At 42.8% G+C, this 13888-nt stretch overlaps 1 protein-coding gene across 15 annotated transcripts in view; it reads right to left on the bottom strand.

The window, feature by feature from the left end:
• MYO9A (myosin IXA) overlaps positions 1 to 13888 on the bottom strand; it is a 156537-nt gene that overhangs the window by 84932 nt on the left and 57717 nt on the right. For 7 of the 15 annotated variants that reach the window (XM_015872529.3, XM_015872536.3, XM_015872540.3 and 4 more), the window contains 4 exons: positions 12396 to 12452; positions 9284 to 9384; positions 6696 to 6822; positions 968 to 1057 (listed from right to left, as the gene is read on the bottom strand). In XM_015872529.3, coding sequence (XP_015728015.1) covers positions 968 to 1057; positions 6696 to 6822; positions 9284 to 9384; positions 12396 to 12452 — 375 coding nt within the window. The remainder of the gene's footprint in view (positions 1 to 967; positions 1058 to 6695; positions 6823 to 9283; positions 9385 to 12395; positions 12453 to 13888) is intronic. The other 8 variants (XM_015872534.3, XM_085515949.1, XM_085515950.1 and 5 more) reach the window with 2 other exon arrangements.

Raw genomic sequence — 13888 nt, 5'->3', positions numbered from 1 at the left:
ACCAAACATCAGTCAAAAAGCACAGCCATCACCTCCACTACACATGGTATAGGACACAAAGGTGGTTGAAGCACGCTGCCCTTTGCTGGGACCGATTCAAGTCTTGCTCAGAGGGGGATGTTGCTCAAGACGCTGTGCATTGTCCTACAAACATGCTCTGTGCTCTCAAATAGAGGAATACAACAACAGGAGATGCAAAAACAACCAATATGCTTTTTGTAGCAGAGCAGAATTTACAGACTTGGGAAAATTTGAGGAGAAAACAGAAGTATTTCTATTTAATAACCACAGAATGCAATTCAGAATTCCTGGAAACCACACGGTCAGGGGAAAACACATGTTTGCTGACACTGTAACCTCAGACAGACCATAATAAAGAATTTGCACATTCATGCAGTGCCATCCCCAAGGCCAGCGGCAACACAGAAAACACTCAGGACAAGCTGAAAGAGGCTGACAGAGCCACGCAGTCTCCAAAGCATCCTGTAAGGGCCCAGAAACCGAAACAGGAGTTTCCTCTGGCTCCTCCCATACAGGAACTGTGACTAATACGGGCACTTCAGAACCACGCCAAAAACTTCCTGGAGGTCTTAGATCACTGCTCCGCTGTGGGATGAATCAGTGCTACAGTGTAGGGACGTATGGAGACTTCTACTTAACTTGCATCACATGCGTTCAGTGATGCACAGCTCCGCTCTGCAGAACATTTACACAACTGCTAAGTCATTAACATACTAAACGCTATCACAGAATAACGTGCAAACCCGCTATTCAAGAGCGGCAGAAGGTAAAGCCAACTGTTTTCTATCTTCACACACATCAGTTTCTCCTACATTTATTTAGTTTCCCACAAATAAACAAAACCTAAAAGCAATTCTACCAGAGCTAAGCGTGCATTTCAGTCTAATTTCAAAGCACTGAAAGCCATGCCAAGAGCTTCTCTTAGAAGTAAACACAGCATACAGACCTCTGCCAGTTTGTAGGGTAAGATGAGCTTCTCTCCTACTGTCACCGTCTTTCTGGTAACCAAGGCCTCAAACAGCATCTCTTCTTTCACCTATAACAAAAAAGCATTGATATTAACAATTATTCCAACACTAATTCATTAAAAATTCCACTTTCCTTTGCCAGCCCTTACAAAGTTAATGCTCAGTGCACAAGAACAAGCTAGATATCAGGAGAAAACAACTCAGGCCCTATGCCTGGCATCAGAAAACAACAGAGCATTCAAGAGAACCTGATTTTCTGCATTCAGCCATCTCAATTCCAGCAAGTTCCCACTGCTCACCTTTGTTCCCACTAGAGCTCCTCCCTCTCACACTTTTTTTCACCTTTGTTAGCAAAAAAAACCAACAAAACCAAAAAACAACAAGAAAGAAACCCCTCTCAAATGACTGGTGTCATCATACAAATTACTCCACAAACAACCCAAATGCTGTCAGTGGTTTAAGAGAGATATCTGGATGGGGTTGGGTTTGTTGGCTCTGTGTGCTTTTTGTTTTGTTCAGATTTAAGAGAAGAGCTTAAAAGGAGAATGAAACCTGAAGAGAAAAGCACCTGATATTTGCTCTGATATTCACACCTGATACTGAACTCCCTGAAGAAATCAGCCCCAACCAGGTGACAGCCATTTGCTCACCAGTCCTTTGCAGAGATCAGCTGTTGTATAAACACAGACACAAAGAGGGCAAAGAGGTAAACAGTCCCTGCCTCCAACTCTCAGGAGAAAGCCTCCTGTCCTGCAACATTGGAGTCCCTGTTATTTTCATCTTCTTTTGGAGAAATCCCAAAGTGTTCCCTCTCTACCAAAATAGATGTTGTACAAGAGTAAGACCTAAATACCTGGAGACATTTACTCCTCCTTATGAAATTCCAATGTCAAACAAGGAACTCTTTGCCTTGGTGATCACCTTTGAGGCAGGAGACGGGGCTCTGACTTGCAGACAGCACAGGGTGCACGAGCTGCTCGCAGCAGCTACAGAACCCATTTGCTGGCTCAAGCAGGCAGCTAAAAGCCACACATGGACAATTTTTCAGCAGCTCTCAACTGCAGGACATCAGCTGACAACCCTCAATTGCAAAGCCTGAAACAAAAGTGAGTTTTGCCTCGTCTGAATGAGTTGGAGTCGGAGTGAGGTGGGACTGCTGCAAACCCTGAGCCTGCAGGCTGGCAGTTTTTAAACTGAAAAAAAAAAAGCAGTAGGCAAAAGGGTGTCAGATGGTTACAAATGAAAACAGGCCAATGCAATATTCTTGGTGACCAGACTAAACAGCCTAAGCACTTGCAAGTTCTGGATTTGTCAGCTAACAGGTTTAAATGGCTTGCACAGCTACCCGCACCCTTCCCCTGCCCATCTGCCTGCTGCTGCTCCCCAGAACTTTCTCTTCCCTGTACTCTCTTGCTGGATGAGACCTGCAGATGTGCTTCCTCTGCCCCGTGCCTGCTGTGTGCACATCTGCAGGGATCTCTCCATACAGAAACACACTTGGCAAGGATGGGACATTCAGCTCCAGAAGATGATCGTGAAGATCTGCCCATAGCTAACACCCAACTTGGTTTGCTTGCTGCATCACTGATGAAAGACAGTGAGATGATAGCACAGCTGAGCTATCCAAATTTTAACTGAAGGTCACAGCATGAAGGCATATAACTCATGATGTCCACAGGAGACAAGCTGCTTCTGTATTTGAGAACTGGACTGTGATGTTTAGAGCTTATTAAAAAGCTGCTCGGTATGGAGTAAGAGAAATTAAGTGTAGGCACTGCCAGGATTGGCTTCCTTCTTGAACAAGGGCTGAACTTTTGATTCTGGCTTTCTTTTGCTTAAAAGCAAACTAAGTTACCTGAGTGGAGTCCTGGCTCAGAGCTTCACACCCAAACTTCAACCTGAGAGCAGATGCAGAAGGGAAGGCTGGAGCTCGTTCTCCCCCCACCTAGCTTGGGTGGGAGCATCTTGCTGAGATGCTCATCACACAAGGAACACACTGTCTGAGGGATTTCTCTGGGCTGACAGATCATTTTTTGGTAGAAAACAAGCTTCAGCAGTTTCCTGTGGATGCTGGCTGCAAGAGCCAACGTGGTCAATGCAACAGAGACACAGCAAAACTTACTTTGGTCAGTTCATTACTTTCATTTACTACTGTCTCCACTGAGGCTGGTTATCTAAGCCTAACAACTGGATGTAAAACTGCAAAGACAAAACTTGCCTTCCCTACTGGATACTTGCCATGTAAATAATTTCCGCCATTAGTAAACACACACAACAGTATTCTTGCTCTTCTAATGGAAAAAATAGTCTCCTTTATGGTGAGCTGGCAGCAGATCATTTCTAGGAGATAATTTTGGTTAATCACACTTAGGAATTCACAAATGTACCTCTGCAGTTTAATAAAAGCACAGATATCTGCTGACCTGCACCCAAAGCTTCAGCTCAGCTTTGAGCTCTGAACAAACAGCTCCTCGAGCTGAAACAGGCTCAGGGATGAGCTCCACATCCAGACACAAAACCCTGCAGTTCCACATCCACGTGGAGGAGAGGGAGGATTTTCAGTTTGTACTGCTGGGAAGAGCTGGATCCCAATAAGCCCCATGAAGGAGCTTCCAGGTTTTTCCCCAGGAGGGTTTTACACAATCCTTGCTTTCTGAGGAGGATCTCTCCCTTCTGCCTGCCATAATTTCACTGCCTGCTGAGCCTTCCAGGTCTGCTTGATCCATCAGGCAGCACTGACATCACGCCACAGCGCCGTATTTCAGCAGAGTTTAAAAAAAGGCCGAGAAAGACCTGCCAGAAGCCTCACATAATCCACACACTATGTCTATTCTTGAGAAAAGGAATTGAGGTCTTACAGTAAATGAAACAATGATCCACAGAGGCTGGCCAAAATCCTACACTGCAGTTTGCTTTTTCAACAAACGCCAGTCTGGATGTTTTAATAAACTAAAAGTGTATTAGAAGGGGCTGTCAGCATTAAAGAAGAATCAAATCCATCTCAGGTCATCGTCTCCTTCCTGATTTCTTCAAAAAATCCACACGTCAGCTTCATTTCACAGGGTGACAAATCTCCCCATACAAATGATGGCTGAGTATCCTAATGAAATAAAAAGTCACTCAGTGCTCTTGCACCGACTATTGAAACTCCCCCAGATTTGTCCTCAGGGGCTCAAAGGCTCCAGTCTTCCAATGTAAAGCAGCAAGCTCATGACATCCCCTTTGGAGGGGGAAAACATGTCTAATTTTGCTCAGTTTTTTCACTTCAGCCAGGCTGGCTGTTCCTTTCCCTCAGGAAGGCAACCAGTCCCTTGGTGCTGTACATGTGGGTCCATGGGTCCCTTCTTCTTGGCAGCTCTCAGATGCAGCCCATTCAGCCGTCCCTCTTCCAAACCCAAGAGGATTTTTTTTCCTTCTCTTTTCCGAGTCAAATCCCTGAATGAACGAATACAGCAAGACATCCAAGGGAAAAAAAAAGAACAAACCACAACAGCCCCAGATTTCTTGCCTGTAAGTATCAGACCACAGAGGGATAGCTGCATCCTCTTCTACACTCCACACTGCCCTGCTGAGCAGCCAATGGCTTCATGGAAAGAAATTCAAGTATTTGTTGGCAAGTATGAGTTTCATTGAGATGATTTTTCAGTCTTGGTAAGTAATGCCAAGATATAGAGAAGGAATTAGCAACTTTTTAGATCTTTACAGTAATTCACAAAAAGAATAACTGCGTATTTTCAGTGATCACACACACACAAAGAGTAACAAAATAATTACCCAAGTGAGATACAAGATGTTACATTGCTTCAACTGAGATTTTTGGTGTCTGGATAAGAAGATTCCACTCAATTTGGGAAGTGCTAAGTAGGTAGGTGCAATGGCTGTCCTGTAACGATTCATCTATGTGAACCCTTCAGTTCTCCCTGTGGTCAGAACTGAATCAACATGGCAAAAGAGATATTCAAGTCTGCAGAGGGTGAGCGTTTCAGAAAAAGAAATCGGACCTCTCCTCAAAATGCACTTGCTTTGTTTCAGCTGACTGGGGAGTGGGTCTATCAGGAAGTTCACACTTGTAGCCAACATCTGCACTTCCATAGGGAAATAACCAAAGAAATGCAATCTTAAGAACAAGCAACATCACTTACTCAAACATAGCAACACCTCCTACAAATCCTACCTGATATATCTGCACTGCTGATGCCTGAAGAAGCTTTTGGTGCTGTGTATCATCAGTTAGTTTGCAAAAGACTTACTGAGAGCAACAGAAGTAGACTGTTTTGCTCAGCTACAGCAGCTTCTGGTGTTTTTGCAATAAGTTAAAATATGTATTCATTTATTTATTCTTTTTCCTCTATATATTGTACATACCTACAAGTGAACAGGGTACCCATGCCGGTGCTGCCCTGGTGCATGGTACAAAGCCACCACTGGATCCATCTGGCTCAAGTGATGCATGATTTCACATATGCGTGTGCAAATAACATCCCGCTATCTTACAGCATACAGATGTTGCAGAAGAATTAGTTTGCAGAAGAAAGCAAGGGCAAAGACCCAAAGCCTGGAACTCTTTCAGATCTCCAAGATCTCTCATTCACAGCTTTCTTTAGAAGTAATTACGTCTCAAATGACCTGGCATTCCTGCTGCGACTCCAACGTGGCCATTTTTAACAGGGTCAGATCAACAACGTTCTACCCAAACTCACATTTTCCTCCTGTTTATTTCTGCAGTCTGCGAGTCCAAGATGCAAAGAGCATCCAGCTGCTTATACCCGTATTTTACAGAAGCTTTCCCCTCCCTAAATTCAGAACATTAACAAAGTGCTATGAAAATCTGTGAGCGCCAACCCCTGAATTCAAGGAGTGAGGCAGCACAACAGCTGCTGGAGGGAAGGAATGAGAGAGCACCACGTGTACACAAAACGACAACAAATTATCTTCTGGCAGGAAAATACAAGTGAACTTTCCACACCATCCAGTGACTTTTCAGAGGGATGTAGGGAACCTAAGGCAGCTGGGCCCATGGAGCGTGCTCCTCTGTTCCAGCAAGACTTCATACGATGGGAATCTGCCAGGTGAGGTGCGTCAATTCACTGACACCTGTCCCAAGTGACACTGGCACAGTAGTCATCCAGAGAGGACAAAACACTTTCTGTACAGGCTCTTACACAGTAAAACAGCAGATGGCATCAACAGGTTCAAACCAGAACTAGATAAATGCAAGCCCAAAAATGAGTACCAAAGGGAGCAGAGTGAAACGCACCCTGCAGCACATCCACCACAACCTCTGTAGATACTGACAGAGGGGCATCAGACAATGAAACACAGTGAGTTCACTCAGAACCCGCTGCTGCCACTACCTGGAACAGCAGAGTGGACTGATGGTCTTATGATTCCTTAAGTAGTTTCTTTTACAACTACTGCAACAGATTTCAGGAGCATTGGGGAATTCTGGTGTGGGAGCTAATGGCTGGCAACTGAAGAAAACACCACAAGGAATGGCAGGCTTTAGTCCCATTATCTGCAGTTTTTCATGTTTTAATCACAGAAACACTATTTTCAGTCAGTTATACAAGTATACTGGAACTGATGGTTAGGGAGAAAAATCTTTACATTAAAAGCCTCACAAAAAGAAGTCTTCATAACCTCTTGCAGGAGAACACAAACAGCCTACATTAACATAAGACAATCTGCTCTTCAGCAAAGGCTTACCTCCAGCAGCTCTGACACGATGGGCAGTATTTCAGGGTTACAAATATCGATGGAGTCATCGCGATAGGTCTTCTTTTTGTAACGGATGTTACCCAGATGCAGTATTGCAGACAGGAGAGAAAAAATTCTGAGGAAAAAAGACAGATCTCATTTTCACTTTGTCGGTTTGTCTGTTTTTCCTTACATCCAACAGCAAACAGTGCTCAGTGCGAAACCTGGCTGCAAACCTTTGTCAGGTATTGATCAGGATCCCACCATTGCCATGAACACTGAAAGGTGATAAAAACTCATTCAAATACTCTTCTCAGTACATGTCTTACAGTACTTCATATCCTGCCCTTTCTACAGTCCCCTCGACCTCCAGACATCCAAATGACACCCTTCTATTTGACTAATTCCTCTAATTTTCTATTGTCCTCTCTTATGCCAAGAGTTTCTCAAAAATGAGGCTTAAAACAAGCACTCACTTCATTATTACTTTTTTTTCCATTTAGTCAAGTACCGAACTTGCATTGATTCGGCCTTTTTGAAAAGAATTCCACAGTGATTTTCTTGGACTTGAGCAGATAATTCAGGTCACCTGATTCTCAGCCTGACGTTCAACATAATCAAACCCACAGTTACAAAATGACAGCCCATATAACAAGAAAAAGAATGAAATCCAAGATAAATCACAGCCAACTTCAGCTATGTACTTTATTGTCCCTCTGGGGACCTAACAATCATTGAAATTGCATTTGATTCCTCACCACACCACCAGCCTGCCTGGACAACACAGCATCACCTCTCTGTGCCTGTCCTTCATTATCATAGAATCATAGAGTCATAGAATGGGCTGGGTTGAAAAGGCCCACAGTGCTCATCCAGTTCCATCCCCCTGCTATGTGCAGGGTCGCCAGCCACCAGACCAGGCTGCCCAGAGCCACATCCAGCCTGGCCTTGAATGCCTGCAGGGATGGGGCATCCACAACCTCCTTGGGCAACCTGTTCAGTGCGTCACCACCCTCTGTGTGAAGAATAAAAGTTATCATGCAGTAAATCAAAATCCTGAATTTACATGGATATCCCACTCTGTCCAGCCCAGACTCTTACCCACTGCTTTCCTCTGCCAATTAAATGACCTCACTGTACACAACCCTACACTGCACACAGGCTTTAGAAAACCCATCACCGCAACTTGATTCCTGCTGTGTAATGAGTCGCCTAGGGCAGAACACAGGAAGCAATTTAGTTCTGCGCTGCCCTCCTTGCTACTGCTGCACCTGTCCCAAGTGGGATGCAGTGGCATCAGTTCAGGGAGCAATAATGCAACAGGATGCTTTCAGAACGCCAACGTGCATTTGATACAAAGCAGATAGATGTGAAAAATAAGGGTATAAACCAATGTATTTAACAGAATGACTGATGTATTTAACAGAGTGACAGTAAAAGTGTGCACCCTTGGGTTTATCTATATGTGTGGAATAGCATAGAGAGAAAGCAGCACTGACTTCATCATTTGTTAATGCTTGGAATAATGTATGAGCTTACGAATGACGGTTCTCAGGTAGGTGAAACAAGTTCTTACTGGAGCAGAAAGCAAGACAATGTTTCACTGTAAAGGATTTCTAACTGCTGGCTCAGAAACTTGTTAAAAAGAAAGAAAATCCATGCTTAAAAGAGCAGGAGGTAATGGTAGATGTAGCTGAAATGTCATCTCCTCTACATGATGAATAATAGGTTTTCAAGAGCCATTAGCACAAAGCAAAAATTCCCTGTTCCTACACAAACCTCCTGGATCTCAGAAAAATGAACCAGGTTCATTAAATTATTGTTTGAACAATTTTACTGAGAAATGCACCAGATTTCTCACTGTGTTTCAACTACTGATTTGACCTTCAGCAACGCTTACGATGTCAAAAACAATACCCCCTTGAAGACCATTTATCAATATGTATTTTTTTCTGAGCTTATTTCTAACCTTAGTAACATATTTGTCAAGTTCATTCAAACCTACTCAAGTCTTTGGAACAATGGAGCCAGTCAATGCGGGAATTACTTTGTGGTTTAGTCAAGGATGTAAAGCATGTAATTCCTTGCAATTGGCAGAAGACAGCGTTGCAATCCAACTGAGAAGCCCAAGTTTTCAACCATCATTTGCACTGCATTGGTGAATGAAGGGCTGCTGGAAGAGAGTCTAAAAACTGGCAATTGGGTGGAGAAGGATTAGATATGATGACTGGCTTTCTGATATTACTATGGTCTGGATTCATTACACGCAGAGTATGACTGTTCTGAAAAGCTCAGATCCAGATGCCAACTTTTTGCCAATATTCATAGAGATCTTTGTAATATTAATGGACTATTTTGCTTACATCTTGCCACTGTGATTATTCCTTTATTGTATGAACAGTCAGTGTGTCATCAACCCTTCTCGCCAGACTGAAAGGTTATTCAGTTACATCAGCAGAAATCGTGTAGCTTATCTCACTGATTACGGGGATCATTTTTATGCTATATATCACAATTACATAACTATATAACCTACGTGGTATTAATACAATGCCGTAATGTAATTTCCTAACTGTTAACATGGAAAATAAACTCACTGTCTGCGAGTCTTGGGAAGGAAGCCCACCATCTCCATGGCTAGCTGTAGGCGCTCGAAGTCGTGCTTCAAGTCCTCCCCTTCGACGGAAAAGCAATCCTGCTGGGTTCAAAGGGAAAAATTAAGCCCTGCAACTGAGGCCAGAACAGGTCCAGATGGCCAAGTCAGCACTTCATAAATATCATCCCAGGATCTCCATGCTTTTATCAGCAACGAGAACATTTCCAAGCTGGCACTGGGAAATGAGATATGCAGGAGGCCTCACTAATGTGGATGGAGAATAACAGTGGTTAATTGACCCTGACACCCAGCCCCCTGGATACTTCTCTGAACCCGGCTCCAGAGCAAGAGGGAATTCACAGCACCATAGCAGACAGAGCAAGAAGTGTATATGCAATGCAATAAAAATCCACGGTTAGCTCTAGAGGCAAGGCAGAACTTTTCTTCTTCAGTATTGGAAAGAGCGCACAACCTGAAGCTGTCTAGGAAAATCAGCTTCCCAACAGTCTGCCTACAAGGAAACCAAAGTGCAATTTTAAATGTGGTAACTATTTGGCAAGAATTACGGACAACAAGCATGCAGAAAGACCATGAATTAACAACAATGCACACGTTTCCAGGCAGTTTATTCCACATGAGCTCCTGGACCATTAGGAGCTCCTTTAAGTAAATAGGAAGAATTCAAAATAATTTCATAAAAATAATAAATGTATGTAATTCTATGTAATCAGTGAATGAAATGTTGCACAAGAACAGGAAAGTTCCACATCTTTTTCATGAACTTTATTAAAAATATCAGCATGTTTTTATAGGGAGTTTGAATCCACTGCTCCTTCCTTCTCCCAGCACTTAACACATCACAGCTGAATGCTTTAGTTAGCCAGGCTCTTCCCAATACTTAGGAAACAGTTAAACTAATCCTCCTTAAACAATTAAATAAATGAGTAATGCCAAGGACCTCACGTATGCTTTGACTGACATTGGGTCCCCTATGGATTATTCATTATTCATAGCTCAGACTTTATACTTTTTCCTTAAAACATTCCCAGCCTCCAATTCAAAATTATGTTACTACCCGTCATACAATATAAATGCTGTCTTAAACCTCAAAATATTTACTAGCACTTAAATGGAGACTTTCTACAAGTTAGTCCACTGCACTACTACCTACTATTAAATAGTAGGACAACCCAAGCGTGGGCTGACTGGCATCCCCAGCCGTTACCAATTTGCTGTGGGTAACTGGAGAAGTTTTCACACCCACCAAGGCAGGACCTGGAGTCCTGCAGAACAAAAAATGCATCCACAAATTCTTCAAAAAAAGCTTATTAAAAACTTTTTAAAGGGATGACAAGTGCCACTTTGGCCATCCACATTCCAGGAACCCATCTCATTTTGTGGCATTGTTCTAACAGAATAATTCACACAGCAACAGTGAAATACCACAGCTGATTCACAAGCAGAGCAATCCATGCCAAAGGCATTTAATGAACAATTTACATAACAATTGCCAAAGTCATTAGTTTGCATGGAAAAGCATTTTGCAAATTATCTACTTAAAAGCAGATGCACTCCATAGTGTTTCAGTTCTGTGCTACGTATTGTTCCCTAATGGATTTTATATACACACATACATGTACATATATACATGTAAAGCATTTATGTATAAATAATATGTATATTAAGGTGTATATATGTATTTTACAGAGTTTCACTGATTTTAGAGCAATGAGTCCCCTTCTTACTAGCAGCCAACTGCAGCAATACATGGACTTCTGGGAAAAGCTCAAAGATATAATGTGGTTTCATTAAAAGCTGGAGGTGTGTATAAGGTAGATCCCATTGCCTTTGTTGTCACCTTATGGAGGAAAAAGGCCAGAGAATGCTTAAGAGAAAATTTTACCCAAAAGCCAGGATGTGGTCTACCATGACCAGAGTAGAAAACAACCCTGAGCAAAATAAAACACCAGACAGACAGCCCAATTGTAAGGACATATGGTTTTGCTATGCAAAATAAGGAAACAAACCAGGGTTTGGTTTTCCTGGCATTTCTCCAGTTGATCATCCTAACCCACTCCTAAAGCAATTCAAGTCTTTGCAACTCATTACAGTGTCCTGAAGCACAGAGGGGAGCAGCTCTATGCTCTCATAAGACCTCATGAGAATGCCAATACAATAACTGATGCTCCTAAGCTCTGAGAGGCTGGACCGCCTCCCTCTCCTCTTATATCATGGGTTTGCAGTTGAAACCTTGTTAATACAATGCCTATACAGCCACAGAGAACAACAGATCCTTTCCACATCATCTCACCTTCCAGATGTCTTAGTTGGGTGCAGCAACCATTACATGCATGGCAGCATTAGCCGGAACAACATGCAGCTGGCTGGAAACATGCTTTGTGGTGCAAGACAAACCAACACAGACCATCACGGGGACACATCTGCAGGCCACACCAACCCAAAGCACACCACTGATCAAAGCCACAGCCCCTGTCCTACTTGCAAAGGAGCTGGGGAAGGGGCAGAGCAGCACGGTCTCTTTCTTGGATAGATCCATTTGGAAAGGACAGCAGAGCTATTTTTGGAGGAGGAATATTTGCATTCTGAGCAATAGGAGGATCTGATTGTCTCGCAGACGGCTGAAAGGGCAGGTTTGGTTTTGTCTTCTTTTTTTCCTGGAAGTGGGACAGCAGATACACTGCTACAGCCACAATGAGCTGATGCAAAACAAGCCAGCTATTAGCACTTCCAGAGCCCAATTTGCAGTTTTATCAGGCAGCCATTTCAATTTTCACAAAGCTGCTGCCTCACAAATTACTCTGTAGTAGCCAATTTACACAAAACAATGCGTATTGTGTATCAAGAAGGAGCTATTGTTTGCAAAAACTAGATGACCATATCCAAACCAAACTGCTGAGGCTTTCCAGACAGAAATAAGCAAAAAAGGATAACAGAAAGGGTATCTGTATAGTCACCAGCTAACACATAAGCAACACCAATGCAAGGCAGGGGAGAGGATCAGCAACAGATTAACATTTATCTCTGCCCATGTCAAAAAGTGAGCAAGAGGAGCAGCCCTGCACAGCTCCGAGGATGTGGGTACTTGTACTGACCGGCTCAGAGTCATAGCAATACTCATCCCAGCTCTGTCTGAGGGGTTTCTTTGTCATCTGAAAGCAAGGCAGACCCAGGTAAGTAGCATTCGGACCCAACATGACTCCCACCACCAGCTCTTCAGAAAGGGAAGTGACATCGACCTCCCAAGTAAAAGAACTGTTATTCTGCATAGTCATTCCTGATCTATTTTATCAGCATTAAGTTAGATTGATAATTATTTCACATCTACGATGCTGTGATTTCTGTGTCATGTTTTCAAGTGAGGATTTCCCAAGCTCTAAGCTAAATGAATTGAAGCGAATTGGACCTCCACGGTTGGAAAAACCTTTCCTTTACCTACAGCCAAAGAGCTGTTCATGCAGAGTTGCACTGATTTCTGTTTCTGTTCTCAGCTTTTGCTTCAGACACATGTGCTGCAGAACAGAGAAAGCACTAAACTTCTCTCCTGACTTCCTGTCACTTTCCAATCAGACCTGAAAGGACTCATCCATGCTCAGCACTCAGCACTCCTGCAAGGACCACAGACGTGCCACCGGGGCTGTGGATTCTGTTACAACAAGGATCTAATCCTGCAAATTACTAATTTCATGATGGATAAATATGAATGTGCAGCACAGAATTTGCTGGAAAAAAACTTAGCAGATCCTTTACGAAAATTAGCTTTTAAAGAGATACTATTTTTCTTCAACCTGCTCTCTGCACTTAAAATCAACAGAGCATTTTGTTGAAGTACCTGAACAGATTATTCCTCATCTGCAATGCAAAATCCACTTTTATTTTGCATGACAATATGAGTTAAGGAACCCAAGAGAAACAAAATAACTCAAGGACCCAGTGTGTCAGTGATTGAGGTCTGGCTCCATATTGCAGAGCTCTAAATCTTAGTATTTAATTTTAGATACATAATTATCTTCACTTCTGGGTTTGTTCTCTTTCTATTTTAAAAGGCTGAGATTTCTCTTGGACACACTGAAGAAGTCACTGTGAATGCTCAAGGCTCATTTTAGTACTTTCCCCTTTTATATTCACAGTTTCTCTCCCCATTCTTCCACTACTACCTCTTCCTTCTTCCTCCTTATTTTCCTGTATGTCCTTTTCCTACAGGACACGGGAAGGCTGTAGCTGCATTGTTAGGAAGCCAGGCATTCACCTCAAGGAGACACTATCCCACAGCTGTCAGCATTCACTGTTCTAACACAAACACTAAATGCAGAGAAATTATAATAATCAGAACACTAAAAGTCCTGAACGTCACTGCTCACTGTAGACGGTGGTCAGGTAAACCCAGAGACTGCTTCCATCACCCACTGGATGAACCTCTGCATCCTTCTGCAGCCTACTTGCCTACAGCAGCATCATTTCATTATTTAATTCAAATATTAATGACCCTAAATGCTAAGATACTATTAAGGAAAAGGAAAGGCTATAATTAAAGGCAATGCTTTAGGCTAACAGGGAACTATCAGATTGCCCAACAAAGTCTGTGAAT

The sequence above is a fragment of the Coturnix japonica genome, chromosome 14, assembly GCF_054131305.1.
Source record: "Coturnix japonica strain WE chromosome 14, WE-NBRP24, whole genome shotgun sequence".
NCBI classification, from domain to species: domain Eukaryota; kingdom Metazoa; phylum Chordata; class Aves; order Galliformes; family Phasianidae; genus Coturnix; species Coturnix japonica.
The sequence above is the reverse complement of the archived record's forward strand: the minus strand, read 5'-3'. Positions and strand labels throughout refer to the sequence as shown.